This window comes from Xenopus tropicalis, chromosome 5 (genome assembly GCF_000004195.4).
Source record: "Xenopus tropicalis strain Nigerian chromosome 5, UCB_Xtro_10.0, whole genome shotgun sequence".
Taxonomy (NCBI): domain Eukaryota; kingdom Metazoa; phylum Chordata; class Amphibia; order Anura; family Pipidae; genus Xenopus; species Xenopus tropicalis.
Genome location: NC_030681.2, coordinates 153,419,370 through 153,433,785, shown reverse-complemented (window position 1 = coordinate 153,433,785; position 14,416 = coordinate 153,419,370). Strand labels below are relative to the sequence as shown.

The following is a 14,416-nucleotide window of genomic DNA, read 5'->3' as shown; positions in this document are numbered from 1 at the left end:
GTCTGTGTCTGTTTCCCTGGCACATCAATAGCTGCAACAGTTGCATCCTTTCTCCCCAATTGTGCTTTCAAGTTCTCCATTTCCCGCCTTCTCCAGCCCCTTTGCAGCTTTCAAATGGGGGTCACTGACCCCGGCAGCCAAAACCCTATTGCTCTGTGAGGCTCCAGTTTTATTGTTATTGTTACTTTATATAACTTTTTTTTCTCTATTCAGCCCCTCTCCTATTCATATACCAGTCTCTCATTTAAATTACTCCCTGGTTGCAAAGATCATTTGGACCCTAGCAACCGGATAGCTGCCAAAACCCCAATCTGGAGAGCTGGCAAACGAAAACTGAAATAATTAAAAAGCTAAAAAATGAAGACCAATTGCAAACCCCTTTATAGTGGTAATAAAGCCTTTGGGCAGGTACCGGGGCTCATCCCCACCCTCCATACACCCTCCTATTCCCACAAATCCAAGTTATACTTTATATAACTATATTTAATGAACATATTTTCGAAGCCACAAGTTCTTCCTCCTACCTACCTTGCCAATTATATATAATATATATGTGAGTTTTTACTGTTCCTGCAGTCTCATTGCCCCCGTCACGCACACAGTACCAGGGGCTCGCTGTTATACACACAATATTCTCTGTATATATTCCAGCCTGCGCCTGTCCCTGTCACTCAGAGTAAGTTGATATATCTCGAAGCCCAAAGTGATTTGACAGCTGTTAAACTGTCACAGGCGTAATTGAAACATGTGTGTGCCGTGCGCGCCAGATGCAGCTATAAAGTCTCTCTATGGAGTTGGTAACATACACAGCATTTTCCCAGCTACAAAGTCTCACCATGCAACAAACCGAAGCACCTACAGATGTGGCATCGTGTTGTGAGGCGTACTTTGCCTTTAGTTTGCTTTTCACCTACAGTGTAGGAGGGAGGAGCCTAATAAACCCTGGGTTCGGCAGCCATGGCCGGCGTTGGGGTCTTCAAATAAAGAAGGAATGGCTTCCTTATCCGACTACTGTGGGCTCTGTTGGACCTTGGTACATTCAGCCCATAAACCCTTTGGTTATACCAGCGATATAATGTAGAGAGTTGCAATTGGTCTTCATTTTTTATTATTAGTAGTTTTTTAGTTATTTCACTTCTTGTTCAGCAGCTCTCCAGTTTGGAGTTTCAGCAGCTATCTGGTTGCTAGGGTCCAAATTACCTTAGTAACCTGGATGCTGTTTGAACGAGAGACTGGTTTATGAATAGGAGAGGGGCTGAATAGAAGAATAAGCTTTAGAATAGTCACGGAGCTCGGCCAATCTGTAGCCTGTCGGAGCGTTAGAATAGTCACGGAGCTCGGCCAATCTGTAGCCTGTCGGAGCGTTAGAATAGTCACGGGGCTCGGCCAATCTGTAGCCTGTCGGAGCGTTAGAATAGTCACGGAGCTCGGCCAATCTGTAGCCTGTCGGAGCGTTAGAATAGTCACGGAGCTCGGCCAATCTGTAGCCTGTCGGAGCGTTAGAATAGTCACGGGGCTCGGCCAATCTGTAGCCTGTCGGAGCGTTAGAATAGTCACGGGGCTTGGCCAATCTGTAGCCTGTCGGAGCGTTAGAATAGTCACGGGGCTCGGCCAATCTGTAGCCTGTCGGAGCGTTAGAATAGTCACGGAGCTCGGCCAATCTGTAGCCTGTCGAAGCGTTAGAATAGTCACGGGGCTCGGCCAATCTGTAGCCAGTCTGAGCCTTAGAATAGTCACGGGGCTTGGCCAATCTGTAGCCAGTCTGAGCCTTAGAATAGTCACGGGGCTTGGCCAATCTGTAGCCAGTCTGAGCCTTAGAATAGTCACGGGGCTGGGCCAATCTGTAGCCAGTCGGAGCCTTAGAATAGTCACGGGGCTCGGCCAATCTGTAGCCAGTCGGAGCGTTAGAATAGTCACGGGGCTCGGCCAATCTGTAGCCAGTCTGAGCCTTAGAATAGTCACGGGGCTCGGCCAATCTGTAGCCAGTCTGAGCCTTAGAATAGTCACGGGGCTTGGCCAATCTGTAGCCAGTCTGAGCCTTAGAATAGTCACGGGGCTTGGCCAATCTGTAGCCAGTCGGAGCGTTAGAATAGTCACGGAGCTCGGCCAATCTGTAGCCTGTCGGAGCGTTAGAATAGTCACGGGGCTTGGCCAATCTGTAGCCTGTCGGAGCGTTAGAATAGTCACGGGGCTTGGCCAATCTGTAGCCAGTCTGAGCCTTAGAATAGTCACGGGGCTTGGCCAATCTGTAGCCAGTCTGAGCCTTAGAATAGTCACGGGGCTTGGCCAATCTGTAGCCAGTCGGAGCGTTAGAATAGTCACGGAGCTCGGCCAATCTGTAGCCTGTCGGAGCGTTAGAATAGTCACGGGGCTTGGCCAATCTGTAGCCTGTCGGAGCGTTAGAATAGTCACGGGGCTCGGCCAATCTGTAGCCAGTCTGAGCCTTAGAATAGTCACGGGGCTTGGCCAATCTGTAGCCAGTCTGAGCCTTAGAATAGTCACGGGGCTTGGCCAATCTGTAGCCTGTCGGAGCGTTAGAATAGTCACGGGGCTCGGCCAATCTGTAGCCTGTTGGAGCGTTAGAATAGTCACGGGGCTCGGCCAATCTGTAGCCTGTTGGAGCGTTAGAATAGTCACGGGGCTCGGCCAATCTGTAGCCTGTCGGAGCGTTAGAATAGTCACGGGGCTCGGCCAATCTGTAGCCTGTCGGAGCGTTAGAATAGTCACGGGGCTCGGCCAATCTGTAGCCAGTCTGAGCCTTAGAATAGTCACGGGGCTTGGCCAATCTGTAGCCAGTCTGAGCCTTAGAATAGTCACGGGGCTTGGCCAATCTGTAGCCAGTCTGAGCCTTAGAATAGTCACGGGGCTGGGCCAATCTGTAGCCAGTCGGAGCCTTAGAATAGTCACGGGGCTCGGCCAATCTGTAGCCAGTCGGAGCGTTAGAATAGTCACGGGGCTCGGCCAATCTGTAGCCAGTCTGAGCCTTAGAATAGTCACGGGGCTTGGCCAATCTGTAGCCAGTCTGAGCCTTAGAATAGTCACGGGGCTCGGCCAATCTGTAGCCAGTCGGAGCGTTAGAATAGTCACGGGGCTCGGCCAATCTGTAGCCAGTCTGAGCCTTAGAATAGTCACGGGGCTGGGCCAATCTGTAGCCAGTCGGAGCCTTAGAATAGTCACGGGGCTCGGCCAATCTGTAGCCAGTCTGAGCCTTAGAATAGTCACGGGGCTTGGCCAATCTGTAGCCAGTCTGAGCCTTAGAATAGTCACGGGGCTTGGCCAATCTGTAGCCAGTCTGAGCCTTAGAATAGTCACGGGGCTTGGCCAATCTGTAGCCAGTCTGAGCCTTAGAATAGTCACGGGGCTTGGCCAATCTGTAGCCAGTCGGAGCCTTAGAATAGTCACGGGGCTCGGCCAATCTGTAGCCAGTCGGAGCGTTAGAATAGTCACGGGGCTCGGCCAATCTGTAGCCAGTCTGAGCCTTAGAATAGTCACGGGGCTCGGCCAATCTGTAGCCAGTCTGAGCGTTAGAATAGTCACGGGGCTCGGCCAATCTGTAGCCAGTCGGAGCGTTAGAATAGTCACGGGGCTCGGCCAATCTGTAGCCAGTCTGAGCCTTAGAATAGTCACGGGGCTCGGCCAATCTGTAGCCTGTCGGAGCGTTAGAATAGTCACGGGGCTCGGCCAATCAGTAGCCAGGCCTCTCTCTAGCGATACACTGGCCTCTGTTCCTTTAAACACGGCACAAAAAGAGCCATAAATTCCAAGTAAAATGAACGCAGACTAATTTCTGTATGTTCCCATTAAACCTTCCCTACACTCCGCTGCTTACAGATGCCAGCCATGTTCTGCAGTTTAAGAACGTTAATAAAACAAAGCAATGTTCTTTGATTCCAGTAAATGCAACGTTCTACAATTCATAGAATAGAAATAATGGAAATGTTCCGCGCCGTACAGCGTTTCCCTCAAACCAACTTTGTTAATGAGATGTATTGGCGCCATTGCCGTGTCCTCTGACTTACCCTTACCTGTCTATACTCCTCACTCTGCTCTAGAACATCCTTCTACTTAGTTGTTTATACAGCTCTAGAACATTACTACCAGTCAGACCTACTCTAGAACGCCATGTTGCTCGCCCTTCGTACTGTAGAACTATAAAATGACCTTTTGTTTCCTGCCATTCACTTTCCACTGTGCCGGCCATCTGCTCCTTAGCTAAGGGGGTTACTATTTTCTCTTCTTTGTTTAAAAATATAATTATTTTTGTAGCCCTGAAGCTGATATTGTACTTGAGGGTCCCACATTCAGGAACACACAAGGGTAATGGCCAAAAAATGATCTTCATATCCATTTTGCTTTACTCCAACCTAGGGCATAAAAAGCCGCTGTCTAGGCTTAATGACCATAGCAACCAGAAAGCTTGCCGACTGCTTCTTATCTTTTACCTTTATGCCTGTGATTCATACCAGAGACCAGTTGCTAGGGTCAAGGTAATTGGGTTTGTCTCTATGTTCCAGCCAACAGTTCTACTAGGGCCGCATTGGTCTTCCAAGGTGTCTCTACCGTAAATATTTTTTTATACCATATATTATTATTGGTGTCTGGTATATTTAATATTTAGCGCCGGGGATGTGTGTGGAATGGCGTTGGGTCACTGCATCGGCTGGGGGGGGGGACATTGCATGAGTAGCAAAAGAACATTAAACTTGCCATATGTTTTGATTACTTTCACTTGTATTTGGGGGGGGGGCAGTAAATGGCACTTTTTAAGGTTCTATTTGCTGGGTCCTGCCTGTGTAAGGGGTCATTGACTAAGTACAGTGGTGACCTGCCCGCTGCCAACCAGAACCCTTCCCGACCCAGCTTCCCCCCTCTATTTATAGACCTGTGCCCGACCCACCCCACCAATGACATCACAAAAGAGGCTGTGCTAGCACACACCTATAAATCTGGAAGCCGCAAATGGTGTGCCAAGGCCGGCCTGAACCTACCCAACCTGCGGGCCAGCCCGAACCTACCCAACCTGTGGGCCAGACCGAACCTACCCAACCTGCGGGCCAGCCCGAACCTACCCAACCTGCGGGCCGGCCCGAACCTACCCAACCTGCGGCCCGAACCTACCCAACCTGCGGCCCGAACCTACCCAACCTGCGGCCCGAACCTACCCAACCTGCGGGCCGGCCCGAACCTACCCAACCTGCGGCCCGAACCTACCCAACCTGCGGCCCGAACCTACCCAACCTGCGGCCCGAACCTACCCAACCTGCGGCCCGAACCTACCCAACCTACGGGCCGGCCAAACCTACCCAACCTGCGGCCCGAACCTACCCAACCTGCGGGCCGGCCCGAACCTACCCAACCTGCGGGCCGGCCCGAACCTACCCAACCTGCGGCCCGAACCTACCCAACCTACGGGCCGGCCAAACCTACCCAACCTGCGGCCCGAACCTACCCAACCTACGGCTACGGGCTGGCCCACACATCAAAGGCAGGGTTCACAGTGCAAACCTCCATGTTTTTTGCACTTTCTGCCTTGTGCTGCTCCCTGGGGTTTTTGCCCCTATACCCTTGCGTGGTTATTTACTATAAGTCATACTAAGGCCTCCATCTTTCTAAATAACCACCTGTTGAAATGTTCCAAAAACTATTTCCCCCCCGTCGATGCCGTATATAGAATATATCCGGCTAACGTGATCCAAACACGTTCCCAACAGACCGCGCCATTGAGTCCATTTAGAAGCATTGTCCAACCCCGGCCAACAAGGGAAGCTAATAATTTGCTAATTCTGGCGCCGCTACGAGCAGCTGCTTCTGGCTGCAAATAATCTAGATTCCCCGGTAATGGGTTTAGATTTGGTTTGTGCGAAACAGAAGAGCTGGCACTCATTGTGAGAAACAACTAGTGACTGGAAAATAATCATCCGACTCCTTTTCTAAAGCCTATTCTGTGGCGCGGACGCGGGATATTTGCATTGGCTGCCGTCCTTGCATGTTAAGTGGCTTAATGAATTGTGTACACAGCGTCCGGGGCGGCCTTGTTCCCAAGCGGCTGGGGGAGAGGCGGGAGCGCCGGAGGGAAAAGCTAACAATGACAATGTTATGGGGAAATAAATGAGAAAACGTTTCACGCCCGACCTTTGTGTTTCATTAGAGTTAATCAGGCGGCGCGCTCTGGAGACGCACAGATATCGCTTACGCACGAGCCTGTCTCTTTTATTCGTTGCCTAAGTGACAGCGGGTCTCATTTCTCAGCCATTACAGGCAGGGAAGATGGCAATTTCACCCTTTCTACCTTCCTGATAAGCTTTTCCCCCTTGTGATGTGCGAAAATAAGTTCTAATTTCATTTTCATGGGATGAAACGCGGCTTCGGATATCCCGCGGATCTAGACATTGTCAGTCGCGGCGAGACATATTGATAGCGGCTAATTGAGAAGCGGAGCCCCCCCGCCCGCGCTATTAGCCTCCCTGTTATAGTGTAAAGAATTGGCAAGACCCCAAAACATCCTTATTTGCCCTGTAATTGAACGTACTTCTTGCCTATGATTTAGCTAAAGGCCAGCCGAAAGGTGGCACTTTGTATTCAAGTGAAGCTCTGAGAAGTGAAAGGTGCTTTCCGCTTTAAATGCGTCGGACTAATTTGCATTCAGGTTTTTACGTTTTTCCACCCATGAAAAATTCTGAAATAATCAGCCCAGAAGGAAGGGGAGTCCCGTGGCACCCACTACTAACCCTGAACTCGCTGGTAATGGGACCACGGATTCCATAGTATTCCCGCAGGACTCATGGGGTGGGACGTATTAATCTCGCTCGGTGTTGCGCTCAATTCAGGGCTTATTAAATTCTCAAAATAACTTTTTGGGACACAGTAGGACTATTGCTGCTCAGCAAATATTTTTTTATTTTTATACCTAGAGGAAATGTAATAATACTGTAACTTGGCTTTCTACCCCCTGATTCTGGGTGTAATAAACTGCTGGCTAGCAGTGGGTTAATACTTCTGCTGTGTTAGTTCAGGTACAGATACACACTGGAACTTTTGGTATATTTATTAGAACATGGCAGGTAGATCTGGCCTGCTCCATGCTTGCTTTCAGCTTAACAGGAAGCACACAAACAGGAATGGGAATATCATCATCAAGCAATGGCAAAACAGTAAGAATGCCCTTAACCAAGATGTCTACACAAGCAGGTTACTACACTGGGTTTCCCCTGTTGCCCCAGTTGCACCCATTGCACTTGTACTTTCCCCACATTTGTTCTATAAATGAAGTTTATCCCTTACATTCCCAGGCCCAGCCCTTTAGGCACTGATCCTTTTGATACATGAGCAATCTGAGTATCTGGGTCTCCTACCAAACTTGCCCCAACAATCCCTGCCGTCCAAGTCTCAGAGGTCTCTTCATTTAGCCATAAAAGTACTGGGTCTGTGTGGACTCAAGGTGGCCATACACAGGCCGATTGTAGCTGCCAATATGGGTCCCTTGGACCGATTCGGCAGCTTAGGGCCGAACGACCGAATTAGCCTAAATTCCCAAGATATCACCCACCTGTAGGTGGGGATATCGGGAGAAGATCCGCTCGCTTGGTGACCTCGCCAGGCGAGCGGATCTTTACGTGTATGGTCACCTTTAGACCTTATAGACGTATAATCTAAGATGGTGATCCCTAACTAGTGGCTTGGGGGGAACATGTTGCTCCCCAACCCCTTGGGTGTTGCTCTCAGTGCCCCCAAACCAGGGAGTTATTTTTGAATTCCTGACTTGGGGGCAAGTTTTGGTTGAATAAAAACAAGATTTCCTACCAAATAAAGCCCCTGTAAGCTGATAGGGTGCATAGAGGCCCCTAATAGCCAATCCATGAACTTTTATGGTGCTTGTGTTGCTCCCCAAGTCTTTTTACATTTGACTGTGGCTCCCGAGTAAGAAAGGTTGGGGGCCTCTGAACTTAGATATGCAAAGATATAATCATGTCTGGTTTAAGGCTTTCAAATGGGGGTCACTGACCCCGGCAGCCAGAAAACTATTGCTCTGTGAGGCTCCAGTTTTATTGTTATTGTTACTTTTTATCACTTATATTTATATTCAGTCCTTCCCCTATTCATATATCAGAATGTCAGAAGAGCACTCTCTACATAATGCTAAGTTATTGTTAAATAATTCCCTTTTCTAATAAATAATAATAATAATAAAACAGTACCTGTACTTGATCCCAACTAAGATATAATTACCCCTTATTGGGGCAGAACAGCCCTATTGGGTTTATTTAATGGTTAAATGATTCCCTTTTCTCTGTAATAATAAAACAGTACCTGTACTTGATCCCAACTAAGATATAATTACCCCTTATTGGGGGCAGAACAGCCCTATTGGGTTTATTTCATGGTTAAATGATTCCCTTTTCTCTGTAATAATAAAACAGTACCTGTACTTGATCCCAACTAAGATATAATTACCCCTTATTGGGGTCAGAACAGCCCTATTGGGTTTATTTAATGGTTAAATGATTCCCTTTTCTCTGTAATAATAAAACAGTACCTGTACTTGATCCCAACTAAGATATAATTACCCCTTATTGGGGTCAGAACAGCCCTATTGGGTTTATTTAATGGTTAAATGATTCCCTTTTCTCTGTAATAATAAAACAGTACCTGTACTTGATCCCAACTAAGATATAATTACCCCTTATTGGGGCAGAACAGCCCTATTGGGTTTATTTAATGGTTAAATGATTCCCTTTTCTCTGTAATAATAAAACAGTACCTGTACTTGATCCCAACTAAGATATAATTACCCCTTATTGGGGGCAGAACAGCCCTATTGGGTTTATTTAATGGTTAAATGATTCCTTTTTCTCTGTAATAATAAAACAGAACCTGTACTTGATCCCAACTAAGATATAATTACCTCTTATTGGGGGCAGAACAGCCCTATTGGGTTTATTTCATGGATAATTGTTCTTATACCTGTATTGAATAAGGAATATTTGTTTCCTTCTATTCTGTGAGGAATCTATACAGCTGGTAGTGGAAGTCATTGTGCAAATGGAATGTTCCAATCAGAAACCAACCACCTCCAATCTTTAGTTAATATTGACTTTGTTCTGTTTGATTTCCTAAATAAAAAAAGAAAATGGCAGAATGCAATTGAACACAGATCTACAAACATGATCCCAGGCCCTGACATCTTATTTATAAGCTGATTCCAGCCGAGGATTTATTTCCCTTTGGGGCTATAATGCCATTCAAGCTCGGAATTGCTCTTTCCCTGTCTGTCACAGTAACAAAGAGATGCAGTATGGTGGGAAATGATGGGGAATATGATGGAACAGATTGGCAGTGTATTAGGAGGGAATTGGGGGGACCCGGCGGGCTATTGTCCTGTCTTTCCCTGAAATCTTATTATCCTTTATTTATATAGCACTGACATATCCTGCAGCGCAGAAACATTCACATCCGTGTCCGAGTGGCGTCAGTTCTTCCAACCTGTTTCTCCAGAGCTGAATTTCTTTAACTTGACTTATAAAACAGAAATTGAAATAATGCATTTGGTTGTAGGGCTGCCCTTGTATAACTCATCCCTTCCCTCATCATGGGGCACTTTGTATCTCTAAATGACACTGTTACACAGCAAATAATTCCCTCTGCCATTTAACCTTTTATTCTTGAACCAACAAATGTATTTGTAGCTGTAATATTGGTGTGTAGGCGCCATCTCAGTGCCTTGTGCCTGAGTCTGAGCTTTCAGCCAGCGCTACACATTAGAACTGCTTTCAGCTAACCTATTGTTTCTCCTACTCTCATGTAACTGGAGGAGTCCCAAGCCGGACTTGGATTTCTTACTATTGAGTGCTATTCTGATACCTACTGGGAGCTGCTATCTTGCTCCCTTCCCATTGTTCTGCTGATCGGCTGCTGGGGGTGAGGGGGGGGGGGGTATCACTCCAACTTGCAGCACAGCAGTAAAGTGTGCCTGAGTCTGAGCTTTCAGCCAGCGCTACACATTAGAACTGCTTTCAGCTAACCTATTGTTTCTCCTAGTCCCATGTAACTGGAGGAGTCCCAAGCCGGACTTGGATTTCTTACTATTGAGTGCTATTCTGATACCTACTGGGAGCTGCTATCTTGCTCCCTTCCCATTGTTCTGCTGATCGGCTGCTGGGGGGGAGGGGGGATATCACTCCAACTTGCAGCGCAGCAGTAAAGTGTGCCTGAGTCTGAGCTTTCAGCCAGCGCTACACATTAGAACTGCTTTCAGCTAACCTATTGTTTCTCCTACTCCCATGTAACTGGAGGAGTCCCAAGCCGGACTTGGATTTCTTACTATTGAGTGCTATTCTGATACCTACTGGGAGCTGCTATCTTGCTCCCTTCCCATTGTTCTGCTGATTGGCTGCTGGGGGGGAGGGGGGGATATCACTCCAACTTGCAGCGCAGCAGTAAAGTGTGCCTGAGTCTGAGCTTTCAGAAGGAGAAAGCAGTTCCAATTCAGTCCATTCTCTTGGATTTCTCCTTCACTGTACTAATCCCGGTGAGAGGCTTATGGGCCGGCAGCCTATGCGCATTGGTACAATGGGAAACTTTCCATTTCATGTGACCTTTCTGTGCAATGGAATATCAGTGGGAACATTAACAGTCCATTTAGAGCAATTAATTATCTTCCTCTGACTTCTGAATAATTTCATTTTCTCTGCTGAATACAAATGATTTCAAACGGCCGCGAAATGAATTGAAGTAAACAATAGGGTTTTCATTTCTTGGAAGCTGTGATTGGTAGCGGCACGTAAGGCTCAACGGCGAGGCTTAAAGTGATAGCGACACCTTTCATTTTGTGATTAGAGTTTTCTTTGATAGCAATTAATAACTATTAATCCCAAAATCATTGACATAATCCCACCAGATTAGGAAAATATATTACTTAGAAAACAATTCCACTTCCTCAGCTCCCAGTAGGTATCAGAATAGCACTCAATAGTAAGAAATCCAAGTCCGGCTTGGGACTCCTCCAGTTACATGGGAGTAGGAGAAACAATAGGTTAGCTGAAAGCAGTTCTAATATGTAGCGCTGGCTGAAAGCTCAGACTCAGGCACACTTTACTGCTGCGCTGCAAGTTGGAGTGATATCCCCCCCCTCACCCCCAGCAGCCGATCAGCAGAACAATGGGAAGGGAGCAAGATAGCAGCTCCCAGTAGGTATCAGAATAGCACTCAATAGTAAGAAATCCAAGTCCGGCTTGGGACTCCTCCAGTTACATGGGAGTAGGAGAAACAATAGGTTAGCTGAAAGCAGTTTTAATGTGTAGCGCTGGCTGAAAGCTCAGACTCAGGCACACTTTACTGCTGCGCTGCAAGTTGGAGTGATATCCCCCCCCTCACCCCCAGCAGCCGATCAGCAGAACAATGGGAAGGGAGCAAGATAGCAGCTCCCAGTAGGTATCAGAATAGCACTCAATAGTAAGAAATCCAAGTCCGGCTTGGGACTCCTCCAGTTACATGGGAGTAGGAGAAACAATAGGTTGGCCGAAAGCAGTTCTAATGTGTAGCGCCGGCTCTGCATATTACATTGTTTTGGTTTCAATTATTTTATTTTTAAAAATGTATTTTCGTTTATACTTTTAACAGCTCACAATGTGGCGGCACTGGATATTTGGCACAGTGGTGAAACTATGGCTGGCGGTGTCCGTAAGCCTATGCCAAAGCGGAGATGATGCACTAGCAGATTTAGGGTCGGGGTATATTATAGACGCTCTACATGATCAGCCCAAAGAGCCTACACGTCAACCTAGAATCCAACCCCAAGAGACAACCCACTGCCAGCTGACCTTTACGGTCCCTTCTCAAGAACAATATGGGATGAAAGAGACATCTCCAGTTCTAAAGGAGGAGGTCACCTACCTACAGAGCCTGATACAGGACACCAATAGGGTGTTGCAGAGCCTGCAGTACACGGTCAATGCCGATGCCCAAGATATTGGCTACCAAGAGGTCATTGCTGAACACAACAAAGGAATCAGAGAGGACAACAAAGAATTCTACGGCACCTTGAGCAAAATTATGCAGGAGTTTCACACAAACATGGAGGACGATGCCACTGATGTTCCCGATGAGAGAAAGAAGTAAGGGTGCCCCAACGATTGGTTGGTTTTGTGTTTGTACAATGCCCATAAAGGTGGACAAGTAACTCGGTTGAGATGTTGAATGATCAATTAAACCAGCTTCATCTGTAGATTGTTGGTGTTTTTGTTAGACTTTAGTTTTTAATCACAAAGGCGATTGGGAATCTTTCTTATAGAAGGGGGCTCATTTCTTATTTATTGAGTAAATCTATGTAGTGAGTGCTCAGTTGACTAGTGATGCATATGGTATTATCCTTCCCCTTAGTGGAACTATCCGTATGGACTGAGGGATTCTTAGGATATCTAGTCAAGTATATTCAGAGGGAAGGAAGATCCAGCAGCCAATGGATATTCCCGCTATGATGAATGAAGCCTTCTATGATTGCACTTAGCAGAATCCATTCATCACCCAGACTGCAGCACAGAATTAGAAAGTGTGGGGGCTATCCTACAGCATTTAATCACTTCTCTCTGAAAAATGAAATACTTTGGCTTTCAGTCTTCTTCTACATTACTGCCCTCAGCATATCCCAGTGTTCCGATGAAAGCTTAGACCAAACCAACTGTAACCTACTGCCTTGCCTTCCTTGACTGTTGGGTCATCTAGCTTATGAATAGTGGGGTGGGTATTGCCTCAGAGCAGGGACCCCCAACTTTCTTTTACTTGGAAGCCACAATCAAATGTAAAAAGTGTTGGTGAGCCACACAAGCATTATTTGGGGATGTGAATAGGGACTGATTGGCTATTTGGCAACCCCATGTAGACTGAAGGAAGCCAGAATTTACTCCAAGCAGAGCCTTCAAGTCCAAGATAATTTTTATGATCCGTATGAGGAATACTGTAACATTTATTCAATATTAGGTCACTGCGGGGGTTGTGCAGCTACATTGGTTATTATGCCCAATAACCCCCGGCAAACACAGGGCCAGTATCTCTTGCAACTGGGATGATTTGGGGTTGATTCCAAGAGTCACCTGAGGGCTAAACAAGTCAGATGTAGTTCATGTCTAAAAGAAATGGGATTAAATATGATCTGCACTATATGAAGGGTTTGTTATCCAACAGAACAAGACTTAAGCTGCCCATACACTGTAAGATCCACTTGTTTGGCGAGGTCTCCAAGCAAGCAGATCTTCTCCCGATATGGCCAGCTACAGGTGGGCAATATTGGGCTAATTCGATCGTTTGGCCCTAGTGCCAAATGATTGAATTAAAATGGCAGTTATAGCCACTGTTGGATCAGGGGGTCCCCAATCCAATGCGAAAATCAAACCTGCCCGATCAAGGTCTGCCCATTTTCAGGTCAGATGTTGGTTGGGGAGGCATGTCATTCATTCCCATACACGGGCAGACTGAATTGCCGAATTGGTCTAAAGGACCGATATCAGTAGCTAAATCAGCCCGTGTATGGGCACCTTTAGGGATGGAATTCCACTTTTGTGAAACAGGTAAGTCCATATGGCCATGGCCATGTTTTATAAAAGATCCGCGCCTGGCCAGATAGCTTTGGCAAATGTAGTTCTGTTTAGTGGACCAATCAAAGAAGGCTGGTTTTAGAGTTGTGGAGTAGTTTGATCCTGAGGATGAGAGAATATAAAGCTCTGCTCTGGTTTTTCCCCCACAGGCTGAAAAGGAACTTCCAGATGATGGATAATCTGCTTGAAACAACAAGTCTTATAGCCGAGAAGCTGGAAAAGAAGTCCGGGGACCTAGATGCCACTTTAGAAAAGCAAATGGCCCGATGCACCAGCCTGGCCTATCAGAGCTCCGTGGGGTCCTGACTGGGACGTCAACAGCCTCAATGGGACTAATTACTTCAGCTCATCAACGTTATTGTTTCTGTGTTTGAGAATTTAATTTCTGGAAAATATATGGGATTTTTTTTATAAATTGTATAATAAATATTACAGTACTGTCACTTATACTTCCAAATATAAAGAGAAACCTGCAGGCAAGAAATACTGTTACTCCTGCTTTTTTCATATCTAGAATTCCACCTGAAATGGTTATAATAAAAGGACAAGTATAACAGGGTACCTTTGTGTTAAAGAGCATCTGCACATGAAAAGGTCCGACAATATGTTCCGATACCCCACACATAAAGCAACGCAAGGAATTCCACTTGCACAAATACAAAGCTTAATGGGGAAATATGGCTCAGTCTGTCCCCCCTGAAACTGATGTGAAATAATGTGAAATAACTCACTGATGGGACAAGAAGTTTCTTTTATACCTTGGTTCTGGGGACCTTTTCTATATACAGTATAATATATATATAGTGGTTCCTATTACGCTGGTTCCCTGC

The 14,416-nt window shown here is 46.6% G+C and overlaps 1 protein-coding gene across 2 annotated transcripts in view; it reads left to right on the top strand.

Annotated features, from left to right (window-relative positions):
• Window positions 1-14,029, top strand: part of LOC100496183 — a 106,110-nt gene extending 92,081 nt beyond the window's left edge. For both annotated transcript variants that reach the window (XM_031903102.1, XM_002941248.5), the window contains exons 2-3: window positions 11,617-12,110; window positions 13,736-14,029. In XM_031903102.1, coding sequence (XP_031758962.1) covers window positions 11,623-12,110; window positions 13,736-13,892 — 645 coding nt within the window. In that variant the 5' untranslated portion in view covers window positions 11,617-11,622 and the 3' untranslated portion in view covers window positions 13,893-14,029. The remainder of the gene's footprint in view (window positions 1-11,616; window positions 12,111-13,735) is intronic.
• The last annotated feature ends 387 nt before the right edge of the window (window positions 14,030-14,416 follow it).